This window comes from Pterocles gutturalis, unplaced genomic scaffold (genome assembly GCF_000699245.1).
Source record: "Pterocles gutturalis isolate BGI_N339 unplaced genomic scaffold, ASM69924v1 scaffold44544, whole genome shotgun sequence".
NCBI classification, from domain to species: domain Eukaryota; kingdom Metazoa; phylum Chordata; class Aves; order Pterocliformes; family Pteroclidae; genus Pterocles; species Pterocles gutturalis.
In genome coordinates, this window is record NW_010129814.1 from 34,957 (window position 1) to 50,983 (window position 16,027).

Genomic DNA, 16,027 nt, shown 5'->3' on the forward strand with positions numbered 1-16,027 from the left:
AGTCGCTGAAGGTGATGGCCCCTCTGAAAATGAGCTGCTATGCTCCAAAGGTGGCTGAAGAAGCTCCTGCTCTACGGGCAGGTGGCTTGGAAACAGACCCACAGAAGCCAGCAGTAACAGAGCTGTTTGGAGTCAGAACCTTCACACTAGCTCTTCCCCAGAGTAAATAACATAAACATAACTTAAAAAATCCCAAACAACTGTCCAAGTTTGTGTGTGTGTGCATGTGTGACAAAGCACAAGCGTCTTGACACTGACAAGAATGAACCAACCTTTGGTTTTGTGCAGTGGTCACGCTGAAGCAAGAGACAGTCCGTCCAACTTAACCCAAGTTAGCAGGCTAAGGCCCGCTTGGGGATGTGTGAATACTAGACCTGTATTCACAGTCAGTAACCAATATAAATTAGATACCAGAAAATACCAAACACTGATGCAGGGAGCTTGCAGAGGTGACCTGCCAGCAGCAAAATAGGACTCTGATGACTGTGAGTGATCTGCTGGAGATTTACACAGAACTGATTTTGTGGTTTTCTGCCTTTTCTGCACTGGTTATAAAGGCTTTTTCAACCAGATGAGAATCAGGAAGCCTGACGCTGCTAAGGGACAGGAGTGGTCAGGGTGCGCTCTCTAGGTGCAGGAGGGCTTGCAGCATGTAAAGCCACACCAGAAAAACTAGAAAGACTTTGCAAAGATTCTCAGAAGAGAAGTTCAGGTGATCACATTACTGGAACCATTCTTCATAGGCAGTGTCAGGGCATCTGTCTCAGATTGGCACGTCAGTAAAGTGGTTACAGACTAACACACTAAAATGAGCTGTAACACATTCCCACGACCAAGTATTTGTGCAAAGTTTTCAGATGTGTCCAAAGATAAAACAGGTAATTTTCTAATTGTGATGTGCAGTTTCTCTCATGAAACGTGATACTAGAAAATTGGAGGTAGCTAATGCGATGCCAGTTTCTAGAGTTTCAGGAGAGAGCCAAGGAACACACTGACCAAGAAACCTGCTGTCTTTACTGGCCAAATTGGCAAGAACTGCAATGCAGGCCCTAGAGACGAACACATTTGGGAAGGAATCAACGAAGTTTCTGTAAACAGAAGTAATTCTTCATAAATTCATTAGTTCTTTGAAGTATTCAAAAACCCTGAGGACATGGGAAATCCAGCTGATATAGTTTAGTTAGCTTCAGAAGAGATTTCACCACATGCCTTTCAAAGGCTCTTAGGGGATATAATCTGAGGGGATAAGCAGGAAGGTCCTTGCATGGATAAAGAGTCAAAAGATAGAACAAAGGAAGCTAGGCAGAAATAGTTGGTTTTTACAGTGGAAGAGATTATTAATGCTTAGTTTATGCAGTTCAATACACTACTAAACGATGTGGAGAAAGGAGAATAGTTGGCTGACCACATTTGGTGATGCTTCTAAGGGTACTAAAGACAAAGACTGACTGATGAATTGCAGAAGGAGCCCATGCTACTGCATGATAGGACAAAAAAACCAGCAGATAGAATTAAACAGTGACAGATGTAAAATAAGGCACAAGGAGAAAACCCAGTCCTAATAACATTTACAGTAATGGGCTCTGAGCTTATTATAAACATTCACAAATTATATTTTTATATCATGCCAAAGAAAATTTGTCACAATTCTAAGCAGCAGGCCAAAAAAGTATATTGAATGCTCAGAATTATTTAAGAAAGCAACATTATTCCACTGTATGCACCTGTGGTGTTCCAGTATCTCAACTAGTATTTGAAGTTTGACTGTGCCTGTTTCATAAAGGCTGCCGTGAAACTAGAAAACATGCAAAGACAATAACAAGGATAATTGAAAGTATGGCCCAGTTTTTATATGTGGAATGTTTAAATAGCTTAGAACAGACTTGGCTAGAAAAGAGGTGGCTGAGGACAGCGTGTGATGTATCTATAAAACTACAGCAGAAAGGAGATGGTGAGTAGGTTTTGAATCCAATACGATAATTAGAAGGCAGAAGCAGCAGGAGAAAAACAAAAGAAGGCATTTCTTCTGACAGTGCATAGTTAAACTGCTGAACTTAATGCAGGATGTTGTGGAAGGTACAATTTTATGAGAGTTGGAAAAGTGACTGGGAGAAATAATGGAAGGAAAAAATCAACTGAAGGCTATTAAAGACATAACCCGTGAGAGTCCACTAACTCCAGTTCAGTGGAGTCTTGACACAATTCAGGGCAAGTACCACTACACACTCTTCCTTACTTTATACTTTTCCCCAGCACCCCTCTCAGCCTGGTAGAGGAGTGTATTGTACTAAATGGTCTGACCCACCACCTCTGTCTCTGTGCAGTGAGGAAGAGGCCATGAACGCCTACTCAAGCTAGTCACAAACAAACATTACTGTTGTAATGCAATTAAGACTAAAATCCTCTACTGGAAAGCGAGCAGACTGTGCTAATACAGCATCCTAGTGAGGGCTAGGGGAGCACCTGCAGGGGTCATGGTAGGTAACTGTCCTGGATGCAGGGCCGATTTTCTTCTGTGATCCCAATGGCTATTGAAATCCACAGATATGTAGTAGGAGTGAGACAGTTTTTTAATTGTGTACCTTGTGCAAGCATTCTTGGAATACCACATGCACAATTTAAAAAAGGATGTTAATTAAACTGGAAAGTTTATTGCACATACAGAGCACTGCAAAGCAGTTTTGGATGCTGCATGTTTCACAGCTCTGTATCTTAAATGTTCTGGGGAACAGGATGAAGTGTCTCAGCTCACTCTGGCGTTGACCCACGGACCACCACTGACACAGACAGCAGTGGCATCAGTGACAATACGTATGGGAAAAACCAGGGTAAATGCAGCCTGAGAGTGGTAATTTTACTAACAGTGCATCTGTATGTCATCTCAGCTTGTTTCAATGAGCAAATTCAGTGTGTCCTCTGATAGAAACTAAACAGCCCCAGGCTATTGCCACTGATGTGCTGCTTTGGGTAGCCAGTCCTCTTCTTAGTAATTACTGGGTTTGGAATTACAGCAGTGACAATAATAATAATAATATTGAGGAAGATTAACTACCTTCAAGTACAAAATAACTTTTTGAAAACACTAACAGTCAAACTGCTCAAATAATCCTTTCCATTAAGAATTTTCCTAGTTCAGCTGGTGTCCTTGGGGGTAAATATTTTAGTTGCATAAATGTGGAAATTAGTTGTCCTGATTTTAGGACCTGTATGAGTAAAAAGCATTACTCTTTCTATTGGTAATACAGAGCTAATATTGCTAACACTGAGTAATCCTTAGAAATGCCTACCAATTTCCAATAAACCATAATTAGGCAAACCAGACACAGACATAGGAATTTCATTAATATCCTCAAATATGTAATTTGAGCTTGTGAGACTTCGCTGGTAGCTATAGTATTATGTGAAAACAGATCTTAATATAACTACTAGAATATGGGGGTGGGTTCACAGAGCTGGTACTGAAACCAAACTACAGGTACTTTCTGCTGAGCTTGACTACACTTTGACTATGCTCAAATCATACAAACCACATCAGATATCAGAAAGGACAGCTGACTTGTTTAATTCTGCCCTTCATTTCTTGATAGAAAGAACCTGTTCGTCTTGAAGGCAGTGCAATGGATGTATACATTAATTGGCTTAAGCAAGAATATATGAAAACTCAGAGGAACTGGAAAGAAGTAGATAACAGAATGAAAGTGACAATACAAATACGGAGGAAGATGATCAGTGATAAGGCACCTTTAAAAGACATTCTTATACTATTTCCTTTCTTAAGATGCCCTTATCAGGTAACAAAGCTATTTTTAATAGACATTGAATTCTATGTCACAGAAGTGATACAACTGTAGGCACATATTTTAGTGGACTTTTCCAGTGAAGTATCCATCAACATTTTTCTCTTTAATCTAACTCATATTTTTGCTGCTAACTCCACTTTAAAAGATTCACCAGTCCTGTGTTAACTATGCCACATACAACACCAATGGGTTTTCTGAAGTATTTTGGTGCTACTTGATGTATTTTTTCCTTGCTTTGAAAAGAAATGAAACCACCCCCTTTAGTATATAATCTTATTTTACTGAGTTAGTCTTATATTGTCTTCAAAGTGTGCACCTTGTGTTGTTTTCAGTTTTGATTTTGAAGATTGCAATTATACCAAATTTTTCTTTTTCTTTTTCTTTTAGATTTTCAGGGAGTTACAGCTTCTTACACAATTGGACATTTATAAGAAAACAGTTGAGATTTTGGAGATTTATTCAGAAAACATATTATCTTTGTATGTGTTGAGGAATAATCCAGTTAACATTATGCTGCAAGAAAATCTGAAAAGGTACTCAGAGGAAGACATTCTGAAATGTCAGTACAAATCTTTTATGCTCTGAATATCAGAATTTTGTTGTAGCTAACTGTTCTTACTTATGCAACTAAACTAGCTCCAACTTTACCAAAAACATTTTAAAAATGTCACAGTTGCTTGAAAAATATACAGTGATGGGTAAGCATTAAGAATAAAAGCTAATAAATTACTAGGAAAATTGTCAGGTACTTAAACTATTTTTTTTTCCTATTGAAAAAGAGTGCAGATTTGATAAAGGTAGTAACTGCCTCAAAATAAGTATTGCTAGATGAGCAGAATTATGTATTTCTACATATGTAAAAGTGTGCTTGTTATTTTCTAAACATGCAGAAAACTAATTTTCTGTTTTAGAAAGAGAAGTAGTCCCATAAAACAGGCAATTTCCATTAGAAAGAGCAGTACTGTTTCTATGGTTGTAGTCTTCATCTCAGTGAAATAATGGGAGTAGTAGTTACCCCTACCTGTATTTCAAGTACCTTGTCTCTGCAGAGACACCCTTCAGGAGTAAGTGCACAAACTGGTGCCTCTGGAGAGCAGGTACCACAGTCATGCAAAACGGTCCATGTACCTTGATGTGCTTGACTCAAGGGAGCAAGCACCTGCTGCCACTCAACTTCTTTCAGTCCAAGAAGTCTGGGGAGTGCCATTCTGTGGGGACAAAACATTGAAGGAGTTACTCAGAATCATTATGCTTCCTATGCCTGAGCTTAGCTCTGTAAGAAGTGCTCCTCAGACTGTCATTTTCTGTCAAACAGGCATAACGGCAGGATGTCAAGTCAAAGGTGACACACTATGAACACATGTGTTTCCTATAGCAGTTTCACTCCCTTTATTGCCAGGCTACTTCTTAAAGAAGCAAGATGACTAGGTTAAAACAGTGGAGTTTTCTTCCTTTAATACTCAATAGCTCATGATAGATTAAAAAGTGTCAACAAACAGCCTAATCCAGAAAGCCTTTAAGGACATTCTACTCATACTTTTGGCCTTAGAAAGCTACAGACGTTGCAAGTAATTTCCCATTTTCTTATACAATATGCCCACAAAAGTTTTAACTCACACTTCAGCAAAGTCCCAAGGCCTTTACTTTCCTGTTTTTTCTTACAAACAACTTGACCTGGCACCTAGATGCCTGACAATATAGGTTCAACAAAACACAGGACACCAGAAGCCTGACCTGCAGAAAAGATGTTACAGTCATTAATAGCTGAACCAGAGGGGAAGCAGGTACCACATCCCAGGAGGTACTGCAGCATCAGCTTGTACCGCAGCCTTCAAAGTGGAGTCCTCTGGCAACAGGACTCCCCAGACACATCTGATTTACCGGGGAGAGAGGAGTTTGGGGACAGGCAGTAGGGGCAGGTGAGCTACTCAGTTCACAAACTCCACCAGAAGCAACCCCAAGGCCTACTTGTGAGAAATTCAATTGTAATATTGAGTAGCAGAGTGTCATGAATAATTTTAGTACTACTGCCCCTTGCCAGCTGAGGCACTAAACCTTCACTGTGGCACAAACTGCCCTTTGAAACAGACTGAACAACAGTTCCACTGATGAGCTTTTAACTGTTTCATAAGCTGCAATCTGCTTTTCTAGGATGATGGTGAAGTGGCAGAACATTTTCATTTGTAATTTAGTAGAATTCCTTGCCTTTAACAGATATGAAAATGACTGCTGCATGCTTAGTCCTGCCAGATGTCTTTGGAGACAATTCCAGCCTGTTTCCTGCAGTGAACGAGGAGGTAGGAGACAGAGCACCAGCAGTCTCAGATGCCTGGGCACATCACCTGGCCTTTTGGTAGCTCAGCTTAGTTCCTGGAAAAGGATGACATTAGCCTGCCTTTTGGGTAGAAGACAAATATTCATAGAGATACTAGCTAAATTCAAAGCAGTGTTATTAAGCTTACTTTTCTGATCTGTTCAACAAAGTGATGCTGTGACATAATTTGAAATATCCTTTTTTTTTTTTTTAATTTAGGTGAAGGCAGCAACACCAGTGTTGGAAGTAAAAAATCCTTTCAATGTGAATTCATGAGAGTTTGCACTGTACATAGAAAGAGAAGAGCTAGCCCAGCTTGATGACTGTGCCATGGCCTTGGCTGCACTGGTGGCTGCATTTCACGTGTTCAATATCCCATGCCCAAAAGAGAATCCACAGGACGCTCAGCTTCCTGGAATCCCTGGTCTTTGAGGTGAGGAGCCCAGCATCCCTGCCCACCCAGGTAAAGGGAGGGCTGAAGGCCCCCGAGTCTCACAGTATCTGACATTGTACACAACACTCCTCTTGGAAACATTTGACATTTTGTCAAAATATATCCCTTTGTTGTGAAGATAAATCAGTGCCATTCTTCCTGGTGAAAGCGTATGTATATTTTTAACAGTTATGTTTAATAATGCCCTTTTTTATTGTACTGGCTACTTTTAAAAAACATTTAAAACCCAAGGATTTTCATTATTTTAAATGGAAATTCTAGAGCAGTCTAGAGGCATTAGATAATAAAATTTTCTAAATTACTGCATGTGTTGTGTATTATGTTTCCATATGGATAATTTGACAAATTCAGATAATATTTTGACTATCAGAATTTAAAAAACACACTTGTGAGCTAATGTGAGTACTTTGCTACTTCATCTGCTAATACAGTTAATGTTTTGAAGTGGCACAGATTAAAGATTTACTTGTTACCATCATTTCATTATATTATCATCACTGAAAGCCTACTATAATAATTTTTGTGTTTTAAAAGGGTGGGCCTGATTTTTTTTAATTTGCAGGATTATGAGTTTTCACTATTTTGTCTGTGCATGAAACATTTTTTTTTTAACATTAATCCTGAATTTGCTAAATAGAGATTCTGAGATGAGTTCTCAAAGTAGCACAAATGACTTATCTGGGATGCTGCCATCTACGTTTGTAACCACAGCTATGGCACCAGGCAGAGAACTCCTCATTTTCGTTCTGAATTTGTTCCCCATAACAAACTGTCCGCCTTCACATAGTGACTCTCCTATCTGCCCACACAGAGTGGAGGCCCTCTCCTCTTCTTCCATGGCCTCCTCTTCTCCCTAACATGCTCCTCTTAACTTCTGCACATCTGGAAATCCCAGGAGTTACTGCCTGACAGTGCATGGCTTCAGACAAGCGCCCAGTAATGGACAATAGCAGCAACCAGCAACCACGACCAATTGTATTACTTAGAAATTAAAATTGCTTTTTATTAAATCACTGTATTTTACTGAGATCAATCTCCCACCAGTTCTAAAAATGTCCATGTAGGCAAAGCAGCATTTGTGGTCACCACAATTCTTCACACACTCAAACACCCAGCTTGGAAGACCACAGAAGTTTTGTTAAAGCCTGGCTGTGAGGGGTGACTCCAACGCAGAGATTGCACTGTGAGACCCTGCAGTATGAGGGGAGATCACTGCATTTAATGGCCAGACTCTCTTGCTGAAGTCTTAGGATTTTTCACATGGCTCCCATGGAAATCAGGGGACAACCTTTATTTGTGTGATAGCTGGGCTACCTCCAACACAACCTACAGAACAATGCCAACTAATGTTTTAAAGATACAGTGGGTATCCTGAGTGTTTTTAGTTTCCGAGTAGTTTTCATAACAGAGGTGGCTACACCCTGCTTATCTCATTGCATGTGTTACAAAAGTGAGGATTATGCACGTCCCCACTGTTGTGATAGCTGTATAAGTAAAAAGTTGGGCTCTGTATCATTTCAGTGAGGTTTATTCTACATTTTGTAAACAGTATTAATTCAAACCAATTTCTTAAACCAGAGTACTTTGTAAGTAGGTATATAAAAAAAATCAGGGAGCTGCTAATCAGGGAGTTCCAAGTTATCTCTTGAGCAGCAAATCTCTTGGTTCTCACTGCAGGGTACAGAGCTGGCACACAAGAGAGACATGGAGGGTAAGGGGAAATAAACTACATGGAAGGACAGAAGGAAAGAAAACAGAAGAATGTGACATTTTACTGATCTGCATGGGCAACTTCATCTGCTGCCAGTGACAAAATCCAGGTCCATAAATGGGATTCTGATTGTGACAGCAAGTGGCCTATGAGCCTTCGGAGTAAGTGTTTTATGAGTGGGCAGAGAGCAGTAGCTAAGTTGCTCTTTTGAACTCATGGCCACATTAAGGAATTATTCCCCACCACCCTCAGGAACAGTTGTGTTCATCTGAGAATCCTGGGCACACACAAATGTAACAGATGGCTCCAGTTCAGGTTTTATTTGTATTGTAGTACAATAAGAGTGCAATCTGAATGTACAAACATTGAACAAAAATGTAAAAATATTACTTATGCAATGTTATGGAAGGAAATTAACAAAGCAATGCAACTTACTTCATACTGACCCTGTTTCACCTCATATTATGGCAGGTACCAGTCACCCACATGATCTGGAAGGGGCACAGAGAGTTCTTGAAATCTTAAGGAACTCGAGCCAAAGAACAGCCTAGCAAAATCTGTGGGAAGATGTAAAATTCTCCCAGCTCTGTGCAATGGAAATGCTCTGTTTGTTCTGAGCTCTAAAGGCTGAGCAACTGCCCACCGCAGCACTAAGAAGAAGGATGCCAAAAATCGTGATCCAACTCTTCTCTGTCTTCTTGCAAAAGTAACATTCTGCAACAGTCCTCAGTATACAGGTAGCTAGGCTTTCTTCCATTTAAAGTGCATCTTGTTTATATCTTACATATATATATACCAAGCATAACAACTTTCCCTTACAAATCGTTATAACAATCCTCCAAGAAAGAAGGTTGCCTCACCCAAGTACCTGCTGGTGGCACCTGCAGCCTTGCTGCTGACCTGGTGAAACTCATGCATTTTACAGCTAGGATGTGCCAATGGACCATATGCGATGAAGTATCCTTTCCCTCTGTGCTTTGTCTTTCCCCCTATACTTTATTCATTTATAATTTGGACTTTCGAACTAGGAAGTGGTGGGTGAAATAATTCTCCCACCACTGGGAAAACAAACCTATGCTGAATATGAAGCCAGAGTAGCAGTCCTAGCTGTAGCACACTGTTTTTCTCCACTGTTGTGGTAAGTATACTGGAGACTAGCACGTGCAGACATGAATGCATATATTTTCTTTTTTGCTAATATCCTTACCTCAAAATACATGTATTTTCCTTCATGTGCAGAAGGACTGTAGCAGGCTCCCATGGTTGGGACTCTATTGTGCAGCATAAACAAAAAGTTGTCTATGAAGTCAAACTTTTATTTTTCAGTTGCAGCCTTCTCTATACTGATCTTTTGGTAAAATACATTAAAGATGCTGGTGGAAAAACTCACATAACATTTTTGTCATCGTGCAAAAGTAAAAACATTCAGTTATCAAAAAAGCATTATAATTTCAACCCCAACAAAGTTTGTTTTGTTTTGTTACAAGCAAACAGACAGTTTTATAATCTGTAAAGTTATGTGCTATAGCATAAAGTGTCACATATGTAACATTAAGTGTTTCATTTTTAAACTATGGCACAAATACGTATTAGCCATAACAGTCTCATCTGGCTACCTGTAGCCTAAGTTTTGGCTAATCAGTTTTAATTTTGATAGTATGAAGCAAACGCTTCTGAAAAGTAAAATGGGTACATGAAGTATAATTGAAGAATCCTTAGAAAATATTATGGTTCCCTTATATAATACAGCATAAATAATTAATGACGGTTTCTTGATGTCCAGAGAAAGTCAGAGATCCCAACCATCCATGGAGAATTAGCGCCATTAGTTTGGTACATAAGACTAGCTAACTCGGCTGTTACACAGTACCTTCTCAAAAGCTTGAACACTTCCCAGAAGGATTCAGATGTGTACTGGCTCTAGGAGAATATAAATAGTCCACCAGTGCTGAACATAAGTTTCTTCTTTTCTGAGAGTCCTTACTCAACAAAGCGAGTCTTTGTGCTTTGAATAAAACATGAGCTCCAGGGGAGAAAGTCGGCTTGTACACATTTTCCATTATCTTCAAAGTTCATTGTGTGAGTTCTTCTCTGCAGCTTTGAACATCAGAATGGAATTAAAGATTTTTAGGGCTGGTCCTAGTTTAATGCTCATTATTTTTACTATGTCCGATTGGGTCATTAGCAGAAATGCTTCTCCATCAATTTGCTTTAAAAGAGAAAACACACAGAGCTATTAATAGGTCTGACAGTGCAGCAGTACAGATGTTGCAGAAAACATGAAAAGAAAATTCCCAGCAATTTCAGGCAGTGTAAAGGAAAGCTGAATGAAAACACTTTAAAATGCTTTCAGGATAGCTTTGATTTCAACCTTTTACACAGATCAGCTACTCCAAAAGAACAGGATGATTATTCTCTTTCTGCTTGAAAACAACTGCCTGGCTAATTTTTAGCTAACCAGTTTTTATTTTAGTACTGACAGTATAAGGTAAAAGCTATTGAAAACTGAAATGGGTAAAGGAAGTAGAATGCAACTGCACTGCAGCAAAGTAAAACTTTTTAACATCTTAGCTACTCCTTTTATGCAAGGCTTTGTAAGAAAGCTTCCAGACTTCACTTCCAGCTGAAGAACTGGAAACCTCTTCAGGCCACCCCTTTCTGTTCATTCAATAGTGTGATAGTGTCAAATTAAAATGAATTTGGTCCCAGATGTAAACAGGGGCCAGGCTACGAAAAACTGCCTCTTTGACACAAACACAACTTTTGAAAACACTGAGTATTTTTTCTGCCAGCCTTGTAGTACTGCTGTTTTAATTAATGTTACAGGTGAATATTCTGCTATAAGCCAATTGCCCAAAAATATCACAAAAAAACACACGGCCCTCAGTTCCAAGGGCTTCACTGGGGCCAATACTTCTTGTATAAACTCCAAGTCACTTTGTTATCAAGTTTCCAGTGTAACACAAGCAGGACAGCTAGGCTTAAAAGCCAACTGTGGTTAAATCAGGAGCACTGCTTAGGCTTAGAGATACTAATTTGAGATAAAAATAGTGTAATTAAACTCCTGTAAGACTAGAAGACAAGCTTTCTGAATCACATATGCTGCAAAGGAAGCCTGCAAGGTACATCCCAGCACTGTAAGTCAAGAAACATTGCAGCGAGAACAGCATCACACAGTTACCACAACTACTTTCTACTCATCTTGTGCACAAAGTCAGTCTGGGTGTGCTCAGAACCACAAGCGTGGGAACGTGGGGGTGCCCAACTTTTTACAACATCTTAATATAAGCAGGATGAGGGTTCATTTCCACAGCAGAAGTTTGAAACAGCACCTTCCACCTACCAAAAGACCTACTGATGCCAGCCAGTTCATGCCAGTTGGCCTTACTGGGAGAGGTTTAATTTACTACTCACAGACAAAGCCTGAGAGGCTGAATCCTAAAGAGGAGAAGTATTTTCTTACACCTCTAAGAATGAAAGTGTTTAGGATTCATCCATCTCTGTGGCACTTCCCACCTGCTGACATGATCAGCAATATGCCAGCTTTTATTGATCCTAAAGACATTGGTGAGACACCCTAAGTGACACAGGAGATGATCTAGGCCTGCATACCTGCTGCAACTGTAAAATGCCTAACATCTGAGCAAGTGCAAAATGTCCAGAGATGCAGCCTGTCAGTCCTTTGACATGCAACTGTAATAGTCATTACAATCTACAGCACTGCCTGAAAACTTTTGTTGCAGGAGATTAGCAGGGCCATCTGCATGTATTTTCCTCAGGAGGTGCCTTCTCAAGTCTACATACCACAATTATTCTTCACTTGAAAGGCTGGCTGACTTGGCATATTACAGTATCAGACTCTGCTCATTCAGGTGGTCTGGCTGGGATAAGCACCTAAACTATTCACTTTAGCAATTTGTGATCAAACAGCCTTCTTGAAACCAAGCATTAACAGGAGAAACAAAACTCTGAGAGGAAAAGAATGAGCCTATGTAGCTCATAAAGGCTCAATGTACTTAAAACCCCTATCACTTCCTAATGACAACTCTGACACAACAATCTTCTCAGATACCAGAAATGCATGCCTGGCTTGCTCACAAAGTGAGTACACACTCCTTTGAACTTCAGATGCCTCTCACTTCCCACACACTTAAATCACATTTGTAAACTGTATCAGGAGGAAGAGCATCAAGAACTCACACACTCAAATCACATTTGTAAACTGTCTGTATCAGGAGGAAGAGCATCAAGAACTAAGTGTGATCAGACAAAATGCAAAGAGTTTTAAGAGCTGGTTGTCTTGAACCACTGCTCTGCTTTATTTTACTTATTAATATCCTGCAGAATTAAAATAACATACTTATAAGTAGATTTCCTCAAAACAGATTAAGAGACTAGTAAATCATGAAGTTCCTCCTCTTCTACCATCAGTTCTAAGTAACTTCAGCTGCAGTAACAAAGCCAGAGAAGCACGACAGACCTGGCTGACACTAAGCTAGTTTTATCTTCTGGACTTCCTTCCCACTCACTCCATGACCTGCTAACTAGCCTCATCTTCCATACATTTGCATCTGACTTTAAACATACTCTTCATCCTACTACTTTACATGTATTTTTAATGATGACATAAAATTAATCTTTCCACCAAGCTTTGTACTCTATGTCTTTCTGATATAAAATTCACCCACCTCATCTTTAAACACCTTGCCATGTTCTTCACATCCTGGTAAGCTCCGTATAAATTCAGAGACCTGCCACCAAAGTATACAACAAAAAATTTAGTAAGGCCAGTGTTTTCTCAAAATAGTCTTAAAGGTTGACAATCATTAAAGCTAAGTTTTTTAGCTACTGTTTTTACAGCCTCATATTAGGCGTTCCACCTTTTTCTGCAAGTGCACGGAGTCATGCAACTGGGTGTTTAAGGACAGGATTCACAAAATCTGCCATTTGTCCACTAGATATCTAAGAGTGGGATATCACTGCCCCCTCAAATTACTCAGGTTATTCTATCCATGCAGATCCAGAACCATGAATCTTCTCTTGGTGAATAACTTCTCACAAATTGTTGTTGCCTTCCTCTTTATTCTTTACAGCACAGAGATTAGCAAATCCTTTTTCAAAGTTCATACTCTTCTTTTTTCTCTGATTAGAGGAGACCCCAGCTTCAGAAAACTACCTTAGTCATAGGTACTTCTGAAAGTAAAGCAGGGACTAGGCCCTGTCTGTCCAAGCACTGTTACATACCTGAACAGTGGCAGGGCTCTATTCCTGAAATCAGGTGTTATGGCCTGACCATATCCACACTGCTTCTCTCTGCACTATATTCTCACCCTCCAAAACAGTGAGCGACATCCAAACTATGGACTAGAATAGTTCCTTGGTCCATGCTGACCTCTAACCCATGCCTCCAAAATGTTTATGTGGGTGCTAGATGTTAGTAGTGTAGCACCTGATATGCTGGGCCATACGTTTAGCACTTTTCCTTCCCTTTTTAACCCCAGTGAATATATATTTATGCAAATATATTTATCTACACCTATACCTACCTACACAGATATGAATTAATACTTACTGCTTCTAGGGCTGGATGGCAGCTGAACGAGCATTTTTGGGGATCTGCAACATTAGGTCTGGCTGACTTTAATCCTCTGAATACTAATACATTGTTGTTAATTTACAGGGTTAATTTAAAGCTCTGAATCAATCAAGACTTCAAGGGCAGTGGCACTGAGAGGGAAGATATAGGGGAAACCTACCTCATCTGTACTCCACTTAGAAACTTTACTGGCTGGGATCCCAGCTACGCTTGGAAGGAGCTTGCTCTGCTGTTCCCAGCGCAAGGGTAGACCAGGGATTTGGAGCTTGGAAGACACAATAACTGGTTGAGAAAGAAGCCTCTGTGTGTTGGGTTCTTCAATATCTTTAACAACAGGAAGCAACAACCAAGCATTAAATCCCTCAGTCAGTGATGAGATCAGTCACAGTAACAGCATGTTCATTTCTATTGATATATATAGGCCTTCCTACACAAGCTATAGTTTTCCTTACACCAGAATTAGAACTGTACCATGACTACTCTTCCACTACTACGACTGTGATTAAATTGGCTCTATATAAATGTAACTTCTTACATGGAAAAAAATCTCTTCCAACACAACACAATTCTATGCCAACACAACTGTTGGCATACCACACCACAGGTCAAATAATTTTAAATATTTTGATACAATAAATATCACCCACATTTAATAGTGGTACAGTAGTATAAGAATTAACTTCCTTCTAGGGTTAAGCTGTTACAACTTCATCAAAAGCAGCACTGCACTGCTACAAAATTCCAAATGAATCAGTTGTATAATTCCAGCCCACACAACATTTATGCCTCATCCACAACAAAATGTTTTTCAGTTCTTCTGAGGAAAAAACAAATGTCTGCAAATTCCCTGCTCCTACTTTAACTGAATGTTTTATCTGGAAAATAACATTTAACTCCTCTGTGATGCTATGGGGTTTTTTTGCACGGTAATTTCTCTTCTTACCTCACCTATCGATAATGGAGGGAATAATCTCCCATCCCACTGGCCTCAAAGGAAACGTACTGATGGGAGGGTGGCTTCAGCAACATGCAGCTGTGGCTGCTGCTGTCTGCAGAGTAGCAGCAGTTGCAGACGTGCATTGGAGGAAAAAAATGCTTTGAATGACGTCAAACTGCATCTACGTTCATTTGGACTCATTACAAATGCAAAAGCAACATGCCTGCTATGAAGTCAGCCTGAACGCTTCCCAGGTGCTGAGTAAAGATGTGGAATTCATTTCTGAATGAAACGCCCAACAAAGAACCGATACCTAATATTCCATACTAACATGGCTTCATGCAATCATTCACAAACCCCTGGGCTATTTTTGTTTGGATCGCTCACTTCTATTACAGCTCCATTCTATTTCCATTTTTGGGAAGTTGCTATTATTCACAGTTCTCCTTATCCTTACTATTATATTTTCACACATTTGTGCCCAACAAGTAGGGCACAAATTCCTATTATAGATCTTTGCCAGCACAGTGGGACTGGTCTAGAATACATAATGTGGCCAATAAAGGATGTGATTACATTTGCTTGTCTTGTACTGCTCCTCCAGATTAAATTTTTGTTACTTTCAAGACTTAACCTTATTTTATATCAATGTCCATTATTCAGAAGTTAACTCTTAAGCCATTTAGTCCATATTGTCAGCCCACAAATTTTCACACAGACTCCTTAGTTTTTTCCTAACATCATACTCTTACTCTTGGGAGTTCCTTAAATGTCTGTTTACACTTCACTGTCGTTCTTCAAATGTTCCTTAGAGCTTTTACTACTACTAAAAGTCTCAGTGAGAAAGGAAAGAGTCTTGTAAGGCAACAAGCATGCTGAATATAAAGCCTTTTTACAGAATAGCATCTTTCTCACTGTTCCCTTGAATCCCCTATCCATCCTCATCCTGATTTTTTCTTTATAAAAAAGGTCTCTTAAGAGGAGTTGAAAAGACAAGTATTTAGCTAAATTTTTTGTTTTCCATTCACAATACATGTAATACATTGATACTGTAACATAAATAGCAGATTACAATACTGTGTGAAGAAAATTCCAAGCAAATTGCACTCTATTTTCACACGTTTAAACATATGTTTACGTAAGAGCATATAGGCATATGGATAGTGAGTAGCAGCAGTGACAGATAAGGTTACTTATCTATCCCATATGTCTCTA

At 39.5% G+C, this 16,027-nt stretch overlaps 2 protein-coding genes across 2 annotated transcripts in view; one reads left to right on the plus strand and one right to left on the minus strand.

Annotated features, from left to right (window-relative positions):
• Nucleotides 1-6,619, plus strand: part of SAMD3 (sterile alpha motif domain containing 3) — a 40,375-nt gene extending 33,756 nt beyond the window's left edge. Inside the window, 5 exon segments of the mRNA XM_010080007.1 lie at nucleotides 3,588-3,791; nucleotides 4,188-4,359; nucleotides 6,015-6,097; nucleotides 6,334-6,498; nucleotides 6,500-6,619. Of these exon segments, the coding sequence (XP_010078309.1) occupies nucleotides 3,588-3,791; nucleotides 4,188-4,359; nucleotides 6,015-6,097; nucleotides 6,334-6,498; nucleotides 6,500-6,619 (744 nt within the window).
• A 3,135-nt stretch (nucleotides 6,620-9,754) lies between these two features.
• L3MBTL3 (l(3)mbt-like 3 (Drosophila)) lies at nucleotides 9,755-14,236 on the minus strand (the record flags this gene model as incomplete). Its single annotated transcript, XM_010080008.1, has 3 exons — nucleotides 9,755-10,488; nucleotides 12,968-13,030; nucleotides 14,036-14,236. Coding segments are annotated over 3 exons (408 nt in total), but the record flags the coding sequence as incomplete, so codon positions are not given.
• Between the last annotated feature and the right edge of the window lie 1,791 nt (nucleotides 14,237-16,027).